Genomic DNA, 19057 nt, shown 5'->3' on the forward strand with positions numbered 1-19057 from the left:
TGTCTACTGAGAGGATAGGTAACAAATGTCCATACATAATATTTAGAACAGGGAGTAATGGTATCATGGTGGATACACATGAGAATGGCCCATTGATTATTGCTCTACTTGGCAGAGAGACTGTGACAAGTCTGACTCCCAGTGGCAAAAAGAAATAACAACCTCTCACCACAGCTGACTACTTCTGCCAGAAACAGGCTTAGAGTCCACTTAAAGACACACAAAAGAGAAGGGATACATTTTTAATCACAAAAATGTATAAAACAGCTATACACTGGTTTACACAAAGAAGGCACAATTGCACAACAATGTAATGCCACATTTTCGTTTCTTTTAGACATGTCATTATCCTTCATATCCACCATGTGCATACTTTTACTCTCGTCCTGGAATATGTTCCTGATGTAGTCTGCCACATTACAGTACCAAAAGAGTGACATTGAAAATGATACACACATAGTGTTGTCACAGTTATCTCTCACTTTATCTTTCTCCTTCTATCACACACACACACACACACACACACACACACACACACACACACACACACACACACACACACACACACACACACACACACACACTTACATACATAAACATACACACATCACACTTTTCAGGTCAGTTGGTGCCATTCCCTCTATGTGAAGACTTAGTGTAATATATCAGCTAAGTCTAATCGATATGTTAAATTGAATCTCATTTTTAAAAACAAATAAAAATGCCGCCTCATATCCATGTTAATCAGAAGGTCAAAGGATAGCTAGAGCTAAGCAAACTTGATTCCTTTCTGGCATAACCATAGCCCCTACATGCCCTGTGTTTGGCAGTAAAATGGCCCTGAGCAAGGCACCCGGTGAGTTAATAATTGTGGCACTTGTGGCTGGTCAAGTCAAGTAATTTAAGATGGGTGCCTCTGATTGGTCAAATGAGTTAAGAAGGCTCTCACTGACTGGTCACAGAGACCTCAATATTAGGAGTACTGCTGGGTGAATCTCTGGTGAAACTCCTTCAATTTGCTGAGCAGAATCTGCAGCTTGTCAACTGGAGGTAGAATGGTCATTCTGCATTTACCAGACAGGAGAGAGAGAGAGAGAGAGAGAGAGAGAGAGCGAGAGAGAGAGAGAGAGAGAGAGAGAGAAATAAAGCTGTTAGGATGATTACACAAGCTACAGGCAACAAGCTCCTTAGTATGACACTGATAATGATACTCTTAGAGCGTGTATGCTGCTGGGCCTGACCCTCCATTGAGAAAGGAGCAGCTTGGAGGCTCACCTGAAGTGGTAGGTGCCATCTCTCTGGCCAAAGCCACTCACCTGAAGTGGTAGGTGCCATCTCTCTGGCCAAAGCCACTCCCTGGGACCAGGCATATCCCCGTCTCCTCCAGCAGCTTCATGCAGTACAGCATGTCTGGAGCCTGCCCTTTCTCCTGCACACACACACACAGACACACACACACACAGACACAGACACAGACACAGACACAGACACAGACACAGACACAGACAGACAGACAGACAGACAGACAGACAGACAGACAGACAGACACACACACACACACACACACACACACACAATCAATCAATCAATCAATCAATCAATCAAAAGATGTAAAACAGCACAATTGGAGCAGGCACCACAGCAGTCCAAAATTTCCAGTAATTCCCTTAGAGGGAGGCCAGGGACAAGGGAGAGCATAAGGACTTGTGCCCAGTGCGTGGTGCCAACCCTGGCACGTGCCCAGTGCGTGGTGCCAACCCTGACACGTGCCCAGTGCATAGTGCCAACCCTGACCTTTGCCTCCTTGACGGCGCGCTCTGGCAGCGTGATGCGGGGGAAGGAGTACATGGCGCCCTGCACCGGGTTACAGGCGATGCCTGGCACCGTGTTCAGGATCTGCTCCGTCAGCTTGGCCTTCTCCGCCAGGGTGCTCAGCACGCCAGTGCGCTCCTAGACACGGGAAACGGGAGGATGAGGGCTTGAGAGAAGAATGGTGCCATGGCAACTGAGCTGGAGCCACTCAGGGTTCTCTCTTTCTAAATTCCAACTCAACTGTGGATGGAAACCCATTCTTCCAGATGCAAGAATATTAAAAGATGCAATATACCTCAAATTGCATTTCATTTCTCACCATTACAGCTTAACTTCTTGTATTGCAATGCAATATCTTGTAATTTTGTGGCATTAAGAATATGTCACGAATTCAAGGACAATGCAAAGGTCACAATCAAAAGAAATGGAATTGCAGTCCTACATTTAAATCCATTGCATAAATTGTGCATTGCATAAATCTTTCCTCACACGTGGCGTGAGTACGATTATCACCTCTCACCTCTGACAAGCGCTATCAAAACAAGGAGCTGATAATTGCACACATTCACACAGCAATTAACCACATAGGGGTGTGAGGGATAAACAGGAGAAGAAAACAGGAAAGAAAAAAAAGGAAGCCAGATAGATGGGGGGGAAAGAGCGATGGCAGACAGACAGATAGAGCAGATAGACGGGAGGGAAAGAGCGATGGCAGACAGACAGATAGACGGGAGGGAAAGACAGGTGGCAGACAGACAGATAGAGCAGATAGACGGGAGGGAAAGACAGGTGGCAGACAGACAGATAGAGCAGATAGACGGGAGGGAAAGAGCGATGGCAGAGAGACAGATAGAGCAGATAGACGGGAGGGAAAGAGCGGTGGCAGACAGACAGGTAGAGCAGATAGACGGGAGGGAAAGAGCGGGGGCAGACAGACAGATAGACGGGAGGGAAAGAGCGGGGGCAGACAGACAGGTAGAGCAGATAGACGGGAGGGAAAGAGCGATGGCAGACAGACAGATAGAGCAGATAGACGGGAGGGAAAGAGCGATGGCAGACAGACAGATAGAGCAGATAGACGGGAGGGAAAGAGCGATGGCAGACAGACAGATAGAGCAGATAGACGGGAGGGAAAGAGCGATGGCAGACAGACAGATAGACAGGAGGGAAAGAGCGGGGGCAGACAGACAGATAGAGCAGATAGACGGGAGGGAAAGAGCGATGGCAGACAGACAGATAGAGCAGATAGACGGGAGGGAAAGAGCGATGGCAGACAGACAGATAGAGCAGATAGACGGGAGGGAAAGAGCGATGGCAGACAGACAGATAGAGCAGATAGACGGGAGGGAAAGAGCGATGGCAGACAGACAGATAGAGCAGATAGACGGGAGGGAAAGAGCGATGGCAGACAGACAGATAGAGCAGATAGACGGGAGGGAAAGAGCAGTGGCAGACAGACAGATAGAGCAGCAGCAGACAGACAGATAGACGGGAGGGAAAGAGAGGTGGCAGACAGACAGATAGACAGGAGGGAAAGAGCGGGGGCAGACAGACAGATAGAGCAGATAGACGGGAGGGAAAGAGCGATGGCAGACAGACAGATAGAGCAGATAGACGGGAGGGAAAGAGCGATGGCAGACAGACAGATAGAGCAGATAGACGGGAGGGAAAGAGCGATGGCAGACAGACAGATAGAGCAGATAGACGGGAGGGAAAGACAGGTGGCAGACAGACAGATAGAGCAGATAGACGGGAGGGAAAGAGCGGGGGCAGACAGACAGATAGAGCAGATAGACGGGAGGGAAAGAGCAGTGGCAGACAGACAGATAGAGCAGCAGCAGACAGACAGATAGACGGGAGGGAAAGACAGGTGGCAGACAGACAGGTAGAGCAGCAGCAGACAGACAGGTAGAGCAGGGACTGACCTTCATGAAAGTGGTGTAGGAGGGCTCCCCAGGCTGAGGCGGGTTCACCACAAGGCCCATGAGGGCCTGGCCGGGGACGGGGGGGCACAGGCGCACGGACACCAGCTTGGAGAGCTGCTCCTTCACCTCGGGGTCCAGGTTGATCACCTCCATGTAGCCCCCTCGGAAACCACACCTGCAGGCATTAAACAAGACCAGGAGAAGACAAAATAGATTAATTTACATGTGATGGCATTTTTTGCGCATGTCTCTGCATAAAACAATGAAGGACTTTATGATGTGCATAAAACAATAAAGCAGAGAGGCTTTCCACACTTTGTTGTGCACTGAGAGTTGTCAGTACAGTTGCCCCGAAAACTGACTGCGAAAGAAAGTTTGAAGTGTGTGTGTCTGTGTGTGTGTGTGTGTGTGTGTGTGTGTGTGTGTGTGTGTGTGTGTGTGTGTGTGTGTAGTGAACTGTCTGCTTACTCTCCCATGTAGCACTTGGAGGTGGAGTGGAAGGATGCCAGCTCCACAGTGTTGGAATACTCTGGTCCCATTTCAAACAAGACCTTCTTGAAGGAATGGAACTGGCAACCATCTGCATACACATTATCCTGATACACCTGAGAGAGAGCGAGGGGGGGGGGGGGGGGAGATATTGTCACAACACTTACACAAACGGAGAAAACATTCCAAAAATCCCATGGCGATATCAGTGGGGCATGTGCGTGAGAGGGGCCGTGTCCTACCTCGTCGGCCATAAGGAAGAGATCCTCTTTGGCAGCGAATCGGATCACATCCTCAATGCACTGCCTGCTTTGAACCTGGCCTGGAAAAGATACAGAGGGGTTTAGGTCTTCCTTTACTGTCATAAGCCTAAAATGCAAGCGCAATGAGATCTTCAAATCATTACATCATCAGTCACAAAACGATGGCTCAGTGCTATCGCTGTTTTGCTCCATCTGAGCCAGCTTAGTTAACCCAAAGTGCTTCACTGTGGTAGAGGAACTGTGTCGGTAAGAAAAAAATGAGGCGGTAGGCAGGCCATGCTGAAGCTCCCTTCCTTCTGTGGGATGTGATGTCAGCACAGTGGGTGCATACCCGTGGGGTTGCCCGGGTTGATGATGCAGAGCGCGCGGGGGTTGCAATGCTGCCTGGCGGCCTCTAGAGAGCGCTGCAGCTCACTGATGTCCAGGCCCCAGCACTTCTCCTCATCCAGGTAGTAGTTGACCTGCACGGCTCCCAGCTCGGCCAGGGCTGCCGAGTAGAGCGGGTACTGGGGGATGGAGATCATGATGCCGGTGCGGCTCCGGCCCTCGCCCGCCACCAGCAGCTTCAGCATGGTCTGACCGGGGGAGGGGGGGCAAGAGAGCGGGGGTAAGTAAGTAAGTAAGTAAGTAAGAAAGACTTTATTTATTTCATACAAGACTTTCGGTTCAAAGTGCTTTACATAAAATCAATAAAAAACAAGCAGCAAGAGCAATGCATGGAGTAAAATAATGATCAACGTCGTATCAGAACCGGGTAAGACTGACAGAGGAGGCTTCCCTACAGCCCACAGGCTCAATGATCAGGGTCGCTAAGGCTGCACACATACAACTGAACTGAACATACAGGAAGTGGATTAAAGGGTTAGAAGTGTAAAGCAGGAGGCTGGGGTGAGAGGTCATGACGAGTGTGAGTAAAAACACTGGAAATGTGTTCATACTGACTGTACCACTTGCCATGTTATAAATCACAGCATGGGGTGGTTGAATTCTCCATTATATATATACATAATAACATAAGGCCATGGTCTAAGTGTAAAAATATGTTAGATTGTGTTTTTAAGTTAATTAGGACTCTCATTGCTCATTTTAGTTTCATTGTGTCCTTAAATGTCTTTCTTGTCCATTCTGACCCGAACTGAAGAAGTTTCCCAATAACAGACACTCCACAGAGGAAATGTCCCCATTCAGGGGACGGAGGGCAGCCAAGCGCATGACACAAGGCGTAACAACACATTTGAAACGACAGAGCAGACAGACCTTGTCTTTACCTGTCGAGTCATGGCCTAAAACAAGAATAGTATGGCAGCTAGAAGCTATTCCAAGCAATGCTATTATTGCCCGTCATCTGTCCTGTCACTCTGTGCTGCTGCTCCTGACTTAGAGGATGTGGTTCTGAACTTCTGTCCACTCATCTTGTTTCATTATGCTGCGGTATAGCCTCTGAACAGCTTTTCGCTAACTCTGCCCTTTTTTAATATCCTGACAAAAAGGACAGGGAACATGTAGAAAGAGGTGGAGGTTGGGATCGTACCACAATGCCATCGCTGGCGCCCGTGGAGAGGAAGACATTGTCTGGGTCACAGGGCACCCCGCCATCCCGACGTTCGATGTAGCGGGCCACATCCTGCCGTATGCACTCAATGCCTTGGCTGCCACTGTACGCTCCTGTGTGTGTGTGTGTGTGTGTGTGTGTGTGTGTGTGTGTGTGTGTGTGTGTGTGTGTGTGTGTGTGTGTGTGAGAGAGAGAGGACAGCAGAACATGAGAAGGACAGAAAAAGAAAACAATTCAGACAGCTCAGAGTGCCCCTTGAAATGAAAGAAAATTGTTACAATCTCCTATTTGGGCAGATTTGCAGACCAAGCGTTAACAGTTTCACAAAACATACCGATACTTTCCCCTCCACATCCCTGCAGAATGCGACGGGCTCTGTGTTTAGCATCCTCTGGGAAGTTGCCATCCTTCAGCAGCTCTGGATAAGAGCACAGGGCCAGGACCTTGGAACAAGACACGTAGCAGCACCTTTACATATAAACACAGACACTCAAGACAGCACAATACCTCACCTTATATCAGCATCAAGGTCATAAACTACACTAATAGAGTTGTTTTAGCATTGTCTATGTTGCTGGACTTTGACACATTAAAGTGAATCATTAAAAAAAAAAATGCAAAATGAATTCAAGTCAGGAGGTGTGTCAGTCAGAATTAAGCTTGAGACTTGAGTCTGAGATTGTGGCACAAGGCATGTTAGTTGCAAGTCTTCCAAGAAATGGTTTAACTCTCTAAACTCTAACTCAGAAGTTTTTTGTTTAGCTCACCACATAAACACACGGAAATCATGAAGAGAGAAAAGAGAAGTGTGAGAGGATATCGAATAACTGGGCGCTAACTATGTGTGATATGGTATGGCAGTCACCTGTCTGAAGGGTAACTATGTGTGATATGGTCTGGCAGTCCCCTGTCTGAAGGGTAACTATGTGTGATATGGTATGGCAGTCACCTGTCTGAAGGGTTAACTATGTGTGATATGGTATGGCAGTCACCTGTCTGAAGGGTTAACTATGTGTGATATGGTATGGCAGTCACCTGTCTGAAGGGTTAACTATGTTTGATATGGTATGGCAGTCACCTGTCTGAAGGGTTAACTATGTGTGATATGGTATGGCAGTCACCTGTCTGAAGGGTTAACTATGTGTGATATGGTATGGCAGTCACCTGTCTGAAGGGTAACTATGTGTGATATGGTCTGGCAGTCACCTGTCTGAAGGGTAACTATGTGTGATATGGTATGGCAGTCACCTGTCTGAAGGGGTAACTATGTGTGATATGGTCTGGCAGTCACCTGTCTGAAGGGTTAACTATGTGTGATATGGTATGGCAGTCACCTGTCTGAAGGGTTAACTATGTGTGATATGGTATGGCAGTCACCTGTCTGAAGAAGGTGATTGGCTGTTGACCCATGGCATGGGCATCCCCGATGTTGGCTTTGATGACCTCAGTAAACGGCTTTTTTGCACCCTAAAAATGAAAACAACATGTTTTGAAGAAGAGACCTGAGACATCATGGTTATTTTCTTCAGAGAGTTAAAGAGAGGGGTCAGTGTGAGAAATGTCTCCCTGTGAATGACGTGTTGTGCATGACATCATTGGCAGGTCACTGGCCCCACACAGTCAGCCTTTAATCTGTACACAGGGGCTGCTACCGCCATCACTTATCAGGTAGAGCAAACAGGCAAAGACCAACTGTAACAGGGTCAGCAGTTTGACTCCAGTCTCCCTTTCTACAGCTTTCTTTCTTTCCGACTTTTCCTCTCTGCGGTCTGCCTTTCTGTTCCTCTCGGTCTGTCATGTTTCCCTCCCCTACACCTGCAGGGCACTTCAGAGGGTCATCAGCCACCAGAGCATGAACAGCTTCTCGGTGCTTACTGCCTTTTTTGGCTCTTTTAGCTGGGCACAGTTTTCTGACAAGTGTTTTCTCAGTGAGCGCACTGAAAAAGTATTCAGAAGTGCTACAAGATCCTTGGTGAAACAATCTTTGCATTTTCACATTTTGGCAACATTTTCTAATTGATCTGAAAAGCAATTCTAGTCTGGCCTTCTTGACTAGAGACCAGAGGGGTTCTACACCACTCCTCAGCAAAGATTGCCCTGTGAGTTTGTCAAACTCTCCCAGGGTCATTATCCCAGCGCCTGGTCTGTGGCAGCTGGAACTGATTGATGTTGTTGAAGAAGCAGAGAGGTGGTCAGGTCTCCTCCACAGGGCTCACACGCACGCTGACCAATGGAGGCAGCTGCAAAAGCAGGGCCAGAACGGCCCACTCCAAAAAAAAAAAAAAAAAAATACCCCAGCTCCCCCTGCCAGGGCTCCGCTCTTCTCCTAGTGGATGAGAGGGAGGGGCGCCTCTTGCTCCCGGCCAATCAAACATTGCAGAGTGTGTGACGCCCCCTCTGAGCGGTTCTTCTCCTGCTGCTCATACCGACAGAGGATTGGTTTGATTTGTGGCTGATTCAGCAAACAGATGTGCTTATAAGAAGCAAGGTTTCACAACAAACAAAAAAAGGAAGTGTCTTTCAGAATTCACCAAACCAATGGTGGAGATTCTACTTCTTCTCAGAATACTGGGAACTGAGAGAGAGATTGCAGATGAGTCATTTCTGGTGTAACTACTACCGCTAAAACACATTGCCTTAGACACACCCTTGGCATGTCATCTCTGATATCCTCTCTGAGAAGACAGTACCTCTCAGAGTGTGTCATGCTTGAGGGCTGGGGAGCTCATTATCCAGGGGAACAGAGTGAGGATGTAAACACCTCTTAAAGCAGTGTCACTGACCAAACAGTCACCAAGGAGACGTATACGGCGAAGGCATACATCCTCCTCATAAAGAAAAATCATCCATCAGTGTTAAAAACAAAGGTTTGGTTATATTGAGGTCCATTGTAAGGTCCATTTGTAGTTTTGTTACTCTTCAATGGACATTCTCAAGTGTCAGGTTTGCATCTGGGAGCGGGCAGCATTGAGCAAGATCCAAAAGCTGGGTATTTTCTTACGTCCTTTCAGTCTTTATAATAGTTTGAGAAGAGAAAGAGAAGAGTGAAGAGAGAAGAGAGAGAGTAAGTTAGAGAGAGAGAGAGAGAGAGAGAGAGAGAGAGAGAGAGAGAGAGAGAGAGAGAGGGTGTTTTGTACAGTAGTATGCGTTTAAAAACAGCTTTGCTCTTGCCTTACTTAGCAGAAACCAAGCACCAACCACATTTCACAACAAAAGCCACAGATATGCATAGAACATCTCTGAGAATGACAGCAGAGCCAAACCAGTCATTCTGCTCTTATTCCCCTCTGCTATTGCCCCGATTGCCCAAGCTATTGCTGCCAGTCATTGGCTGGGGTCAAATATCTCAATTAATAGGGCGAGATGATGCTGTTCAGTCATGCAGACAGTTATATTATCAGTTCCACTGTACCATAAGCTAAAAGCGCCCTTACCATCAGCATCATCCACTTTTTGTAAATGGATTTCTAACCCTGAATCTTGTTCACATGATCAGCTCCTCCTGGATAGTGCTGTCACAGGGACTGGCTATTAACAAATGACAGAACTCTGCAAACAATGACACTCTCTGTTCCCATGGCAATCTCAGCCCTCTCTAAAATTTGAGCAAGCCGATCCTTTTCTCTTCCCAGGTTTTCTCAACCTGATAGCTCGAGAGGTCGGGCCATGATCAGGAAAAAGATACACATGTAGTGACCACACAACACACTGTCATTTTACAGATGCAAAACAAATAAGAAAAATAAAATGAAAAAATACTGTAAAACAACATTTCTACTCCAAGGGAAGATCAACTTCAAACTATTTGAGGAATTAAACTTCAGCCGTAGCTGTTTAGGGAAAAAAATAAGATATTAAGTCCTTAAATAGCTGTGAACAACATGAGGAATTAGCAGGCTTGGAGGTAAGTCTTTATGACTGCATAGACTTTATTCCGCCCACACTCCTTGCCTCTCTGTGGCGACAGGAGTCTGTGATAGAGAAAAGAGTGTGTTTGTGCATACACATGTGTGTGTGTGTGTGTGTGTGTGTGTGTGTGTGTGTGTGTGTATGTGAGTGTGTGTGTGTGTGTGTGTGTGTGTGTGTGTGTGTGTGTGTGTGTGTGAATGTGTGTGTGTGTGTGTGTGTGTGTGTGTGTGTGTGTGTGTGTGTGTGTGTGTGTGTGTGTGTGTGTGTGTGTGTGTGTGTGTGTGTGCCAGTGCGTGTGTGTATGACTGAGAAGGAAGCAAATTATTAAATATTATTATTAAATATTAATTCCAGAAACTAGTCAAATCTACCTCTTTAGAATCCCTTTGCCCTAGACACGGGCTTTCTGTGCAGAAGTCAGACTCGTGTTTGTCATCTTGTGTCAAATGCCCAGTTAAACAATGATCCACCATAGACTTTGAAACGTGGGCGGATATGTGAGTAGCTGCACAGATAGCCAGTCACTACCTCTGTGTGCCTGTATCAGCCAGCCTTTTAAATTGTCCTAGTGATGACCTGGCACGGGTGACCTTAACTGCTGTGTAACTTCCCCTACCCAATTTACTACAAATGAGCTCCCCGTGGAGAGCTCAGTGACTTAATTCGTTTCTCTTAACTTGCTTTTGTAAATTAAGTCATGGCACAGACTGACAAGATGTCTTCAAACATTGGACACACATTATTCCAGTGGCTTTCTGAGCTCTGGAAAGTTACCTACTTACAACATCTCTACAATTTGTTTCGATCATATTAGACAAAGTAGTCAAGTTTCAGTCAGGATAGTATGCCTGCTATGAACAATCTTTAAATGCCTGCATATCATTGCCATTCAGCAAAGATGTGACTTTCCATACCTCTTTAAGCTCTTTCTCTATTTGCACGGCGCGTTGTACAATCGGTCCCCTGACTGCATACTCGACTTTCTTCACGGTTGCATTCATGGTATCAATGGTCAACACCTTGCTCCTCCGCGCCGTCACCCCGTTCTCGGACATTTTGCGCTGTATGAGTCCCCGGCGAGCTGCTGAGAGTCCGGACAGAGATTTGCTGAAGGAAAATGAGGAGAGCGGAGATGGGGTGATTACAGGAGAGCCACTAGACTTCAGAAGTCCCGTAACATGTTGGCTGCTGCGATGGCATATGTGCTTCTTTTCCCTCTGGATACAAATCCAAACGCTTCTGGATGGCAACATTGTAACGTCGACTGTGAGTTTCTTTGTAATGAATCAAAATGCCACCGAGAGGCACTTCAGCCTGAAGTGAAATTAGCCCTCGCGAGTCAACAGTCTACCTGTCACTGATGAACACTCCAAAATGACAAAACAGACGGAACCTTTGTACTTTACAGCCCAGCCTGTAGTTTCACAAGACGAGACTGGGCGAGCAGACAGATAACCTATACAAGTGGCCCCCAAACTAATCGAGATTGATTTGCTTCCCAGAACACCCCGTACCAAATACAAAACTTTATTTATCACCTTCACCCGATTTTATTCGGGGTCTCATACCTCGCGCTTATCCCCCACCCATTTGTCTTACGCACCACAGTGATTGGTGAGGCTTCTCCGGTTACCGCGACGACAGACAGAACTGCAGAGCCTATGCAAACGTTAGCAGTACTTGAAACTTTAGCTTCGGTCGGTTCTTATTATGCTCTTGCTTTCGTCGGCGTGGAACTCTCTTTCATAGGATTTTGGGAGGAGACTTTAGACTCAATTACCGTATAAAATGAATAGCGGCAGCTCCTCCCATATTTGCAAGGCCTTGGCTGACATCGTAGAACACACAATAACCAGTGTAAACTTGTAGGCTACTGCTGATATGATGGCTTTGAAGTTGAAACTTTTCAAAAGTTAAGATAGACGTGTATATAACTATATAAATAAGTTATTTGTCTACTAAAATAAAATAAAAAAATAAAAACTATAATATTCTACTATAAACACGCAGAATATAATAGTTTTTAATGTATTTTTGTATGTATAGGTATACATTAACACTAGATAACCGCTTCGCTACAATAACAGCCTTAAGTATTCTAAAGTGAGACAGTGCCAGCTTTGCACGCTGTTTTTCTGATTTCCAGCATTGTTTTTGGTAGAGTGTATGTCACTGGTAAAACAAGATCCTTGATAAGCTTTTAGAGGTTCTTCAATTTCAAACTGTGGTGAAACCTCTTAAGGTGCTTTGAGGCTACCCCCTACATAGGCCAACCTACAACTTTATAGATGAGCCCAATTTCAGCGAAAATCTAAAAGATTAGTGTTTTTGTAGACTACAGATTTATCTGGAAGATTAACTTATTAAAAGTGAAACTTTGGAACATTAACTCCATGCGGGGTTTGAACTCAGAATGCTGATATGCTGTAAAGCTGGGAGCTCCTGAAGAATGACTGGTAGAGAGGCTTTGAATTAAGCGGACTCTCTCAGCGAATGTCCTCTTCATTTTCTCCTTCCGGATGTCCATGTTTGGATGGGCCTTTTTGCACCCCTCTTTCATTCTTGCGACATGCATCTGTACACTACAGCTGTCTTCAATCTCTGAATGTGATATGACATGTATACTTAATATGGAGGAAAAGGTACTATTTTTTTTTTTTTTCAAGTGAATATGCACCACTCTGAAAACCTATACTGGACTAATATAATTGTCTCTAGGCGCTTTGTAACAATGTCAACATGCAAGCTACTGCTTGTGAAAATCCGGTAAAGCAAACTATGGGGTGTTTGTTGTGCCTGTGATAAACTATGGGGTGTTTGTTGTGCCTGTGATGAGGGCCCTTCTGCCAAAGACACCGGTAGCCTACTTGTCATGTTTATACTCTACCTCAGGAGTGACAAGTGGGATTTGCAATTTTTTTTAATTATATTGTAGCATTCCCAACCAAGACAAGATAGTACAAGGCAATTACAAGGAAATTCACAGCCAATAGCTTTGGTCTTACAGCCATAACCCTTAAGCAATATGCCAATAGAAGTGTATGCCATTCAGTGTGAAGAGCATGCTTTTAAAGGTGAAGTGTGTAGGATTTAGTGGCATCTAGCAGTAAAGTTGCAGATTGCAACCAGCTGAACATCCCTAGCCTGAGGACAGTCTACGGTGGCCGCTAAAAATATGAAGGGTCTCCGTAGAAGAGGACCTGCTCCTTCTGTAGATATAAAGGGCTCATTGTAAGGTAATGACAACAATTCCTATTTCCAGGTGATTATACGCCAATGAAAACTTCATTATGAATATTATAATGAATTTCTTTCATACTCTAAATCCCTTTGAATTCTACACACTGGACGTTTGATAATTTACTGACAGATCATTGTTCTGTGCAATCCCATCGGAAAGGATGTTTAGATACAAGAGTAGCACAGACGTCATGGTACTGCCTACTGTGGGGGTAAAAACACAGAGCATGCTGTATCATTTTAAGGACTGATTGATAACGTCAGTGTTTCTCTTGTAAGGTTTTGTAAAACTGCTCTTATTTGGATACTTGATCATGATAAGCACTGTGGCTTCATGCTTTGATGTACTGTTGATAGACATTGACCTAAATGATGCAGTTTTGTTCAGTTCTCCATTTTCCTTATCTGTGGTGCTGTTGTTGACGTGGTGGCGCCCCTGATTGACTCAATGCAGAGGAAACACTGCCTCAGGCTTAACTCACCATGTGTACATGCTTACCATTACCACTTACCATGTGTACATGCTTACCATTACCACTTACCATGTGTACATACCAGTTGTGTCAAACAGGACATTCTATATAACACATATGTTGATGGGATGGCGGTCCTGGACTGTAGTGCCACAGATTCCCAGTAGGATTTTGATCAGGGCTTTGACTGAGCCATGCCAGCCATTTGATAGTCATTTCACTGTCTTCGAGACACTCCTGTGTTGCTTCAGCCTTGTGCCTTGGGTTACTGTCCTACTGGTAAACCCTTTCCCAAGACCCAGTTTCACATCAGACTGCAACAGGTTGCAGGTTGCAACGGGTTGCAAAGCATCTGGGTGGTGTGATGCAACTTTCACTTTATTCAGATGGGTCCAATGGTGCGCAGTTGGACATCAAAACACTTAGATACTTTCTTTGAGTCTTTTCCTCAATTGAGCATTTGAATCAACTTGTCTGTTTAGTCCTCATTCCCTCAGTTTATTCCACAACCTGGCTGATGACTCTTAGACAGATTGATTTTAGACAGTTATTTTTTTAAACGTAAACAGACAAATCACTTCTTTTGCCTTAAAAATGATACAAGGTCATGAATGTTAACAGTAAAAATTACTGATCAGAAAATTATGTGTAAGTATCTTTAATTGTGAGGGGGGTTGAATACGTTTGCAAAACAATGTATATGTGTGTATGCATGCAACAAAACAACTGTAATAAAGTAAACGTATTATATAAAAAAAAAAATTGCTACGCCTTAGCATTGAAGCAGGCCCAAAAAATGATGTATTATCAGCCTTTTTTCCATGTCTGTAAGACAATTACGGTGCCAGTCCCCATTCCTTGAGGGTGGTCAGTACATTCCCCAATTACACAGTTCCCATAATTCACCTCTTCAGACTGCAGCTGCATCATAATGGCCCCACCACTCTAGACTAGACACCAGGCCCTTGCACTGCTGGGTAGAATTCAGGCACAAGGTCAAACCTCTGTGGAATGGGTCACATTGCAGCTGTCAAATTATGAGTTGAGGGGAGAGGCCACTCGTTCCCTTTGACCAACACATACATGTGAGTGCAGTTGAGGGTTATATTTGTAGGCTACTGAATACACAAGCAGTAACTTCAGTCAAACAATACATTGTCTGTGGCTACTGGTATACTTTGCCTGTGGCTACACTTGTTGCACACTTTCAAGTATCAAATGCATGTATTGTATTGTAAATTCATAGTCTTCACCACAATTATAAAGAGGTCAATAGATATGCATTTTAGTTAAACATGATTGGGCATAATTGCTAGTTAAATTATGAATATTTGTCCACTAAGAATGATGAAATATAAATATTTTTCCTGGATACATTAGTGTAGCTATCTGCTATAAAAGAACAACACAAAAGGTCCCCCAGTAATTATCAGTGATCTACAATAAATGACAAATCATTGATCTCTTCAATGTTCAGGGTCAGACTGCCAAAGTTCATCTGAATTCTTCTTAGATTATCATGGCTGCTACAATTATTTATAATGAGGCTGTAATGTTTGATATTATTCCTTACAATATACAAGAAACATTTATGCCAAACATGAGCGTAAAGATAAGTATGCTTTACATGACTGAAACCTGTTTACAAGCTCAACATGAATAGCCTATTGTTGTTCATAATTACTAACCTGCATTAGCGTTAAAATTAATAGTTAACATTTCCCTTGATAGTACATCAGAGTGGCTGAGACAGAAAGTGTCTTAACATTTGGAAACAAGCCTCCATGAGTTAATCAAAGATCTACTACCTGATTAGCTTTTTATGATAAGCACATCAGAATCAGAATCAGGTTTTATTGGCCAAGTAAGTTTGCACAAACAAGGAATTTGACTTGGTAAAGTGACTCTCAGTGTGCTTACACAAAATATACAACACAATACAATACAATACAATACAATACAAACAAACAAACAGTGCAACAGTGCAATGGACTAAGGAGTTTAAAAAAGTATGTACAAGGCGGAATGGCTATATACAGTAGCTGTGAAATGTTGCGCAACAGTAGTGCAAAGAAGAAGTGGAGAGTGCGAGAAGTGCAGGGATAAATATATAAATATAAATATATATGCTACAGTATACATCATGTCACTGGCACTTCTTACTCATTAGCAGTGTTTTTCTGGCCAAATGATTTAAGTAAATGGTACCAAAGTGTCCCAATCTGCCTTCTCCAGCACTGATTAACTGAATTAGTGACTTAACGAAGGAATAATGAATCAACATTTTCACTAGTTTGTAGAGCAAGTCAGAACACATTCACTTGATGTTGGGCATCTGGGAACTAACTAATGTTTGAAATTGTAGTTCCTCTAAAACTAAAAATAATAAAGGACTAATAAGGGACCTTGTTATTGTCGAATTAGATTGAATTAGCCCATAGTGAGTGATTCAAAATTGAAAGGGAAACATGCAATACACCTTAATTTAGCAAGCAAAAGTGTCTCGCTTCTCAGATAAACCCAAATAAAACCAAATGTCAACCATTTCATCACTGCAAGTCATAACACACTTATAATGCCCTTCACAAATATTGCCTCTCAGCCAATAAGCAAAAGATTGAAAACATTCTCTGCCTCTTGAGCTCTCACACAAAAAAGTAAACCTTAAATAATAATAATAATAATAAAACTTTATTTATATAGCACCTTTCATGCAAAAGAATGCAGCTCAAAGTGCTTTACAGCAAATACATAATATGCACAAAGAAATGACATGCACATAAAAATAGACATCAAAGAAACATAAAAAAGATATAGTGCAAAAAAAATAAAATTATAATTTGACCCGTGTCTGTCAGGAGTCGGCCACGTCTGTCATAAAGGTTCCTAAGCAACTCAGGCCCCAGCAGATCATATACATACATCAGTGTGTCTGAGATGTCTACCCTAGGATGCAAAGATAGAACACAACTATGACAGACCTATCTATCTAGAGGTATTCAGAAGGGAATGTTGAAGTGTTTAAGAGATTCATGACAGATAAATATGACATTAACAACCAGAAAACTTATGAGCACACTGTATGACCATTAGGCTGTGCTACAACCGTGTGTGTGTGTGTGTGTGTGTGTGTGTGTGTGTGTTTCCATGCATCTGTGTGTGTGTGTGTGTGTGGCAGAATACTTCCCAGTCCTGCCTCTGATATACCGGAAGCATGCATGTTTTGGCTTTCTTCTAGCCTCTGGATGACCTGCCCATACTCAGAGAACGCATCAGTCTGAGGTGCTGTGGATTCCTGTGGTCCCAGTAAGAGTTGGTCATTCTCCCTGTTGGCTGTGTGTATCAATGGTACACTCTCTCTCTCAGGTCCTGGAGGTGGCCCCTGTTCAGAGACGGAGGAGAAGGAGACAGCTCATGTTTATGGACGAGAACACCCAGATCTCTCACGAGGAACAGCGGGCGCAGGTCGACGACGCGCATTTTGAGACCAGACCTCTAGTAAGGAACATTGGACCTTGTCCGGGTCTCTATTATTATTGTAATATTGTCATGGCACTAAACAGAGCTTTTGAACAGCAACTTACTCTGTGCCATGAAATGCCCCGTAAGCATTAATCCATGAAGTATGTGTATATATCATGACACGCTGACATTATATCAGACATAGGATTGTATTAATCATTCTAGATAGACACACAGGTGGAATTCACCAGGCGTTTAATGCAGCACTCTCCTTTGCATGGCTGTTTGCTGTTCTCTCACACTGCTTCAGGCAGAGGTACTCATGGATATGCAGACTCTGGGGTCAGCATCTCCTAATGCACTGCTCAGCAATCCCTGTTGCGGTGAGTAAAGGCACATATTCACCGTGTAAATAATGGCACATACCGTAAATCCTCAAATAGTGGCCGGGGCTTTTATTTACTTAGGCTGCACAGCGCACCGGCCTGTATTTGGGGCAGGCTTGTATTAGGGGCAGGCCTTTATTTCTTACGACTCTTCAGAATGTTCAAAAAAGTTCCGTTGATTTGAATGGGGCACCCCAACGTTAGCAGGTCTGTAATTTCTTGATATTCACCACCTCGAAAAGTTAATGACCGCTGTCATTGGCAACGGGTTTTGTGCTTCTAATTCACATAATTCATATCATTCTGCAAGAAGTCCGTCATTTAACGTGGCGGAAAGTAATTGTAACTTGAAGTCAGCAAGTAATGGGTTGCTACGCAACACCTGGGACGTTAAAGTTCTATTAGCCTGAAGAACATTTTTTTCTTAGCGGAAATCACGAAACGGCAACAAAATCATTAAAAGAGGTATTTTGGAGGAATGTCTTCTATCGTTTAGGCAAGTAACTGTATAATAACAAATTCGCCTTGTAGGCTGAAACATTTCTTTTTTTATTGCAAACTGCCATTAAACATGAGGAGAACATGTATTTATGAAATGCATTCAATTAAATTGTGATTTCTGCTTTGTGCTGATGGACTGATGCTGGTAGGCTACAGTAAAATAGGCTACCGGTACCTTTTTTTGCCCCCGGCTTGTATACGGGGCCCGGCTTTTATCGACCACGCCCCCGGCTACTATCTGAAGCCCGGCCTCTAATTGAATCCCGGTCTTCATTTGAGGATTTACGGTATTCACCATGTAAATAATGGCACATATTCACCGTGTAAATAATGGCACATATTTACCGTGTAAATAATGGCAAATGTAATGGGCTACACTGCAGTGGATTATGAGTGATTTGGCTGAAGTGATATTCACCAAAACCCTTCACGTGTGTCTACATAGGTTACATATGCACAAAACAACCAACTCATACAGGTTTGCAATGTGCGTGCCCCTGCAGTTTTGGTCTCGTATATTAACATATTCATCTGAAGACAAAAAACATTGAAATGGTCCTAAGGCCTTCCGTTACAAAGTCACAGTATGAAAGAGAATGCTTTACATTTTCAGAAACACACTCCCCACAAACAAATAAAAAAAACAGTTTTCCTCTAACACCCTCAGAAGATGACAACCAGCTGTTGTCAATAACAACAGTTCTAGTGGTTGCTATGGCATTGTTTTCCCCAGCTGGTGACGTACTGTTTTGAATCACTGCCACACCTTCCACTCACACAGACCTGCCTCCAGACATCCTTGAGATATGGAAACGTGGAGCGGCTTTCACCCCTGTGATCCTCGCTCGGGGACAGGTGGCGGCCGAGACCTCAGAGGAGGAAGAGGAGGAGAGGGAGCTGAGGAGGATGGAGATGGAGGAGGAGGGGAGAGCAGAGGGGGAGAGGGAGACGGACGCTCTGGAGATGGCGATCGAGAAGGAGCTGAGCTCCAAGGAAACCTCCCTGTCACACCCAGAGGTGACTACACCTAACCCAGTGTGCTGTC

At 44.3% G+C, this 19057-nt stretch overlaps 2 protein-coding genes across 4 annotated transcripts in view; one reads left to right on the forward strand and one right to left on the reverse strand.

Moving 5' to 3' along the window:
- scp2a (sterol carrier protein 2a) overlaps positions 1–19057 on the forward strand; it is a 107300-nt gene that overhangs the window by 41747 nt on the left and 46496 nt on the right.
- Positions 229–11698, reverse strand: LOC105891332 (alanine aminotransferase 2-like). Of its 3 annotated transcripts, XM_012817498.3 has the most exons (12): positions 11554–11698; positions 10865–11057; positions 7419–7508; positions 6376–6484; positions 6021–6154; positions 4821–5064; positions 4469–4548; positions 4206–4342; positions 3738–3912; positions 1795–1950; positions 1317–1429; positions 229–1064 (listed from the first exon to the last, which is right to left on the reverse strand). In XM_012817498.3, the coding sequence occupies exons 2-12, from the start codon at positions 11003–11005 to the stop codon at positions 974–976; spliced, it is 1470 nt and encodes a 489-aa protein (XP_012672952.2). In that variant the 5' UTR covers positions 11006–11057; positions 11554–11698; the 3' UTR covers positions 229–973. The 3 variants fall into 3 exon arrangements, with proteins under 3 accessions (XP_012672952.2, XP_031419131.1, XP_012672951.2); XM_031563271.2 differs by lacking the exon at positions 11554–11698 and having other exon boundaries at positions 1276–1429; positions 10865–11326; XM_012817497.3 differs by lacking the exon at positions 11554–11698 and having other exon boundaries at positions 10865–11323.

The sequence above is a fragment of the Clupea harengus genome, chromosome 25, assembly GCF_900700415.2.
Source record: "Clupea harengus chromosome 25, Ch_v2.0.2, whole genome shotgun sequence".
Classification (NCBI taxonomy): domain Eukaryota; kingdom Metazoa; phylum Chordata; class Actinopteri; order Clupeiformes; family Clupeidae; genus Clupea; species Clupea harengus.